Here is a 7348-nt window from a genome sequence, read left to right on the forward strand (position 1 = left end):
TTTTTTTTTTTTTTTTTTTTTTTTTTGCAAAGCTTTATGTGCTTCCTGTCTCTTGCTCATGTTATTCATTTGTTTATAACTCTGTGTAAGTTGGAATGTATCACACTTCCATTTCCCAATCTTCATTCTGATCTTGCTTGTTTTTACCCATACGTGCAGTTTGCTTGGTCAGATTGCTCTGTTCCTTAATCTTGCTTTATGAAAATAATCTTGAATTTCTTAACTTCCCTAAGCTTGTCTTGTAAAACAGTGGTTCTGTTGCATCTTGGGTGGTCTGTGTGGCGCTCTCCGGCTGCGTGTTAGGGTTTGATAAATGTAGCTGTCCGTGGTAAACAGGCATGAGTTCTTGCAGACCCCTGAGGAGCAGAACCCGAGGCGGGTGCCCGTGGTTGCCTCTTCACCTCCATCGCTCACAGCAACAGAGAAGTTTATCTCTTCTGGTCTGAGCTGGTGCTGAATGGAGGAATTACTTAAAATGACTGTTACTGGATTACTTAAACTTGATGTGTAAAATCTGAGTTTGAATCTGTTAGAATAAATTCACCTGTGACAAGGCCAAACTCAAGGCTTTCCTTTCCGTTAAAGTTCCTACAGAGTGCGGGCTGGAAATAGCACCTGTCTTAGGGCAGATCCTAAAGAACTAGAATACACCGGGGGGTGCGTGTGTGTAGTTTTTTCCAGTGCAGAGTGCGTATTTAGATGTGTATCAATCATTCTTCCCACCTGGTTGGGCAGTATTTCAGCAGCACAGATAACGCAGTGAAAAGCAGAATTCAAAATTATCCATGATTTGTATGGGAAGTATTAACAGTCTGGTGTGATATTGCTGTGTTGTGGTACGTGGGTGTGATGGGACTGATTTAACTGAGTCAGAACGCACTTCCCTCTGCAGCAGTCCAAGAACAAATGCGTGCGTGCTACGTATCCTAGAAAGTCTGTTTAGTTTTCAGCAAATTTTGACTTCAATTTCATGTGATTCAGAGAGCAAGAAATAGTTCAGGTCTGAGGGCACTTTTAATGATTTGTGACTCACGAGTCAAATTTGATGTTTACCTCTGAACTTACTCTACTTCTGTTTGGGGAAAAGAACTTGCTGAGCTATTTCTCAGAGAAGTCTGGAACAATTTTGAGTCACTCCAGCTGATTCATAATGCCTAAAACTTTGTTATAACTGATTTCCATATGTACAACAGATGTTGGGTTCCTGTTTTAATGCTTGTAATAAAACTGTTCATGCAATTAAGCACTTACTTAAAAATTAGAGGATGCGGGCAGTCCTGGTAACTTAGTTATGTATAGGGATATGTAATTATCACTCATCAGCCTTAAATTTGATAAGGTTTGTAGATACACAACAAGAAAACTTCCACGCAGATGAAATTATTTGATCTCATGCATTGCTTTTCTTTAGTATATGCATGCAGTTATCTGGTGTAAGGCTGTTGTAAGAATATAACGTATAGGTACAGAAATAGACTTTTAAAATAGCTTTTAGCATCTCCGTGGTTTGGGGGATGATGGGTGTCATCACTGTGGTGATCCAGTGGTGTCCCCGTCGTGATGCTGGTGCTGGGATTCTGGCCATGTTCCGCATCCAAGAGAGTGAGTTGCAGTGAAGAATTCTAGTTCAGTGAGTGGGGCTCACTGGTGTCGGTGAAGCAGCAGTGTACAAGCAAGAGACAAATTTGCAAGTATTTAGTTTGCTTTATCCCCTCAGCTTTTTAAAAGAAAACAAAAAACCCCCCACCTACTTATTTGTAAAATTGTGACCGTACTGCGGGCCTAGTTGCCTCATTCAAATATTTCTTTTAATATATTTTTCCTTTCAGAAGAAGCCTGGTAGGTGGTTCTGTGGAAAGATTTGCCCTCTTGAGAAAGTTCATTCAGCTGTCATCCAGCTTCTTGCATGGCTAATTTCCAACTCTCCATTAAACTTGACCTCCACAGCAATAACTAGATATGCCTAATCAGAAAAGGCTGTAATTTGAGAAGAGGTGAGAAGGCTTTTGTGTCTGTTGCAGGGACCATCCTGTTCTTTAAAGCAAGAAGTTTGCAGAACCACATATTCCAGCTCTGCTGTTGCAGCACGAGCCAGAGCGTGTTTGGGGCAGTGGCTGCCGTGCTTGCGTGCATTGTTACGTGAGTAATTGCCATGCAGCAGGTATACTCGGTAACAAAGTGTTAGGTCGTAGCATAAAGAGGTTAACATGAACAAAAGTTACCCTTTAAGGGTAAAAGAGTTAAAAGAGCTTCCAGCTTCTTAAAAAATAAAATAAAAAAAAAGAAGCCATCACAGGGTACTGTGTGCTGTTTGTCTTCAGCTGAATAGAGCTGCAGAGGAGGAAGCAGGAACTGGTGTAAAAGCAGTAAGTGTCAGAGTGTGACACAGGACAGAATATACCAGAACTAGCAGAGGGCCTTATTAACACTGGGGTTTTCACACAACTCTACTGAGTCAGTCACAAACAAATTTCTACAGTCTGTGGGCTTTGTTACCACTACTGGCTGGGTTTCAGCACAGATAAAAATAAAATTGAATGTACACTATGTGCACTCTGTGGGAGGATGCTTTTACTGCCAACGGAAGCATTGTCTGTTCGTCTTTGAAGAACTACAACATTTGCTACTAAGGAATGAAAATAGAATTTTCCTAAATTACACAAAAGGAGAAATTATAAACCAAATGGCATCACTGTTGGTCTTAACATGATGTAGGACACACTTACACAAAATGTCTTCACGCACTAAATGTCTTCAGCAGTATGCCTTCTAAGAATAAGGGCTTTTAAAGAGGATTCAGTCTTAATTTCCTGAAAGCACTTAGGCCAGTGTTTTCTTAAAAGCTGGGTTGACTGCCCGTAATACAAATTAAAGTACCACTCCGTCGGTACTCTATTACAAGCAGATGACAGTAGTGAATAATGAGAGGGATGATTCTTTCAGTTTCTCCAGCAAGAAATAAAGGATTTAAACATCCTTGTGTTTTCGAGAGAGGTGATGGGAGGAGCTGCAAAGCAAGCTCAGTGTGTTCCCTCAATGGGCTCCTGGGCTGCACCCCGCTGGCAAGTGGCACCCACCCCCCAAACCAGCGCCTGCCGGCAGCGGGGCTGAGCCAGCACGAACCCACCAGGGCAGGGCCTCGGGGAGCATCTGCTGCTGGCGGACGTCGTCATTGTCATTCCACTGTACTGCCTACAGGTTAGTTGTGAGATCTGCAGGAGCGGACTCACTCACGGGAAAGCATGCCAGATTAATTGGGCTTAGCCATTCTGTTGTCGTAACTTTTTTGGCTTATAATATTGGGAAGAAAACCCCATGGTATCCTGGAGGGGTGATCTCTGGTAGCAAGGGGGAGTAATTTTTTTCTTTGTTGTGCTTTGGAGGACAGTGGGTGCAGAGCTGTCTTAAGCAGGTGGTCCAGGCCCACCCAGAGAAGCTGCTGGTGCCTTGCCATTTGTCACACAGCCGTGCCTTGGGTGTGCCGGGCATCTCCTGGACATGGCACTAGTGCTCGTGTCAAAGCTTTACACGTCTGCTCTGGAGGAAGTTCACAGAGCCACCAAATCCCAGCTGGGAAGGGACTTCAAGGATCAGCATCCAACTCTGTTTGGCAAAAGCCTGGTCTGGCCAAGCTGGCCCAGCCCCGTGTCCAGCTGAATCATTAAAAGGGTCCAGTGTTGGGGAATCCACCACTTCCCTGGGGGATTATTCCAGTGGCTGATTGTTCATGGTGTCAAAAATTTTCCTCTTGTGCCCAACTGGAATCTCCCCAGGAGGAACTTGTACCCATTATTACTTGTCTTCTCCATGGGACTCCGTGAACAAAGGGAGTCTCCAAGCGTGGAGGTGCTTTTATCTGGGGTTTGGAGGATCTCTGAACCTCACCTGGGGAGAAGGGCATTTAACTGAAAAGTCAAAAAAGGTCAAGATGCAGAATCTTCACTTTGCTTCATCCTTTTGTTTCTCTCTAGAGGTAAGGATTTTTACCAGGACATATACCAATCTCTTTGGAATAAACAGTCCCAATCCCAAACTAGCACACGTGTAAATAGCTCGTTTGACTTTAATCAGCAGAAAATATGCTTTGTCAGCTGTGAGTGGTGCTGTATCTGCTCTGAACTATCTGGCTACATTACCTTTATAATGGGGAGTGTGCATGAAAGCAGCCACTTCCTCAGGCATCAAGAGGAAAAGGTAATTGCATATAAAGTGCAGGATTTTAATGTAATTGTCTGGGGGAAAATGTGCACATGTGAGTTAAAAAAAAAAAAAAAAAAAAAAAGCTGTTCCTGAGTATAAAAACTATTGTACTGTGACCCCATCTCTACCAAACTGTTGCAGTATTATTCTCCACAGATGATAAATTTCTGAGCTGGTAAGTCACTCTTCATTTCTTTCAAATCTAGACCTCGACAGATCTCTGCTGTTTATACTATGAAATACTCCAGGACTCCGCACTGTAGATCACATCAGTCTGAAGCCAGTGGGTTTTTCTAGATGTGTAGTTAATCAGGAACAGGTTATTTCCCAGTCCTCTGCCTGCAGATGCATTACATAGGCACTCCGAGTTCCTTTTGGACAGCTGAGCATTAAGTAATAACAAGAGGTTTCTCACATCAAAATAATGATGAGGGGAAAATGGATGAGTTTCAGAGAAAGCCTGAGAATGTTGAAATGTTGTCTTGGACACAGTGGTCCAAACCCTGAAATGCACCGAGCGTATCCTTGGCTCACTCAGACATTAAGAGCATGAGGAGTTTCAATAAAATGCTGAACAGCTCTTGGACTTGGGGCTTAGTAAACAATTGTTCCTTAGATGTTTGTTCTTTTTAGACATTGTGCCTGTTTCCTTGTTATTTATTCTGCTGATTGGCTTCTCTGGATTGCTTTTGGTCTGGACAAATAAGTCACAAAACTGGGAAGAGGCAAGCTCAGAAAATGTAAGCAGTAAGACTTCTCACAGACCAAAGCTAATACTGGCTGACGCTGTAAATTGTGCTGCCTTTGTGTGGTGAATCCCCACGCTGGCGGAGACACGTTTGTACTGGGGGCAAATGGATCAAGAGGATCAAAAAGTAAGGAAGCCCTCTGGGCCCCGGGGTCCTTCCCACCGCATGGGCACGGGTGCTGCAGGGTCCCCTTCGGGCACAGACAGCACTTGTCTGGGGTCTGGTTTGTGCTGGGCTTCTCGTCCTGTAAAGCCAAGACTTGGAGCAGCCTGCAGGACCCCACAGTCCCCCGCTAAAGAGGGATGTCTCCAGAGCACGGCGCTTGGGAAAGCCTCGACTTTGGGCCCAAGGAGCCTTTCCTGGATTTCTCCGGAATGTGTGCTGTGTTCTGCTTTGTGTAGGAGCTGCTCCCGTAGCACGGCTTGTCGCTGTCCTTCGTCTTTTTGCTGTCTAGGGCTCCCTCTGTGAAGAGATGTACATTCTCTCAACCCTGCGTTAAAATGTTAAGGTTTGAAGTAAACCTCGTGAGGTCATTTTACCCATTCCCTGACACTACCGCAGCATAAATGTTGATGCATTTATTTAATGATTTGCCTGCCGTTTCTGACAGATGGTTGTTTAGTCTTATGCATCTTGTGTGATGGAGCATCCCCAACTTTTCCTGACATCTTGCTCAGTTGTTTTGCTGTTCTTTTTTGCAGTTTATTCTGGGCATTGTTTGCTTGGTTGAATTGGAGTTACTGTTTGTTTCTTCATCGGTGCTTTATCATGTTACTGTTTCTGTACGCTTCGCATAACTTTTCTTCTTGGAGTTGAAGAGTGATTGCACTGTATCATCTCAGCTGTGTTAGAATGAGAAGTTTGGGGAGGGGAGGTGGCACCTTCGAGGCCATTGATCCCATCTTTATAACTTTGCCCTTTTAGCTAGGAACAGATTATTTGTGCAGTGGTTCGAGATTGCACGGGCAGAATCAGAAGGACCAAACTTTACATAAACCATTTATACTAAACGTTGGGAATGCTGGCAACATAAATCAACTACAATATCTATTACAAATTTATCACTTTATCAGTATTATCTTTGATAGAAGTGGTCCAGACACGTGGGGAAGTGAATCGTACCTCAGGAAGTTTAGCGCTCTCGTAAATTAATTATTCAGGACACACAGAGCCTGGTCCCTTCAATGTATAGTAATTCTTTCTAGCCAGCATCCAGGACTTTAACTTTGGTGGCAATAATAAATAGGAAAAGTCTCAGGTGAAGCCAGTATTTCAAAGTAATTAATCATCTTCCCCTCATGGTCCTTCCACCTCTCTCTTGGTTTTCTTTAACGAGGGAATTTCAGTAATAAATCTTTAATGATATATGTTAAGAATCCTTCATTAATTCTTGTCTACTTATTTCTCTTTTTTTTTTTGGATGCTTTTATGTTGTATGTTGGGAAGTTAAGATGCATATACGAGAAAAAACAGTTACAGAAAGCTGATAATTTGGCACAGACTCTGAAAGGTTGTTTCTGGGATGTTGAGTGTTGCGTGGTACATTTGCTAATGGGAATTGCTGATTAATACTGGTTGGACCGTCAAAGCAGTCCTTAGATACAGTTGCGGAATTACAGCATGGTTGCACAGGGAAAGGTAAAGAAAACAGGTATTTGTCCTTTATTAAATTGGAGGGGAGCACCTAGGAATTCTCTGTTTTGTGGTGTGCGGGGGCTGTGGGTGCTGCGCGGCCTGGGAGGGTCCCGAGGGAATGGCACGCGGGATGTATCTTTAAATCACCCTGGCTAGACGGGAGCAGCCATCAGGCCTATGCAGCGTGACAGGGACAGATGTGACAGATGGGTTCTGACACCCTTCCATACCGCGAGCTCATGGCTGGAGGTGACTGGTGTCCTTCCCTGGTCCCGTCCCCGCTGCAGGACAGCACAACGATGCGCGGATGAACCTCGCCATCGCCCTCACCGCTGCCAGGTACGGCGCTGCCACCGCCAATTACACTGAAGTGCTGCGCCTGCTCAAGACGAGGGAGCCGGCCGGCGGGAAGGAGCGTGTGTGCGGGGTGCGCTGCAGGGACGTCCTCACAGGTACCTGCCTGCTGGGCCGCGGGGACGGGCGGGCGGCAGGGCAGCACCCGCTGGGTGGGGGACGCGACAGCGCGCCTCAGGTGAACGGAAGGCACGGGCCTGTGGGAGAGAGGAGCCTCATCGTTATCAGAAACCGTGTTATCAGCAGCATCTTGGCCAGCAGGGCCAGGGAAGGGATCTGAGCCCTGGGCTCGGCACTGGGGAGGCCGCCCCTCGCTGAGGGGGTTCAGTGTTGGGCCCCTCAGCCCAAAAAGGCCATTGAGTGACTCGAGCGTGGGCAGAGAAGGGCAACGGAGCTGGGGCAGGGTCTGG

General features: G+C 45.3%; 1 protein-coding gene across 1 annotated transcript in view; it reads left to right on the forward strand.

Moving 5' to 3' along the window:
* Positions 1-7348, forward strand: part of GPD2 (glycerol-3-phosphate dehydrogenase 2) — a 54224-nt gene that overhangs the window by 30344 nt on the left and 16532 nt on the right. Inside the window, exon 7 of the mRNA XM_026853074.1 lies at positions 6872-7137. Coding sequence (XP_026708875.1) covers positions 6872-7137 — 266 coding nt within the window. The remainder of the gene's footprint in view (positions 1-6871; positions 7138-7348) is intronic.

Source organism: Athene cunicularia, assembly GCF_003259725.1.
Source record: "Athene cunicularia isolate RWA chromosome 7 unlocalized genomic scaffold, athCun1 chr7_part1, whole genome shotgun sequence".
Classification (NCBI taxonomy): Eukaryota; Metazoa; Chordata; class Aves; order Strigiformes; family Strigidae; genus Athene; species Athene cunicularia.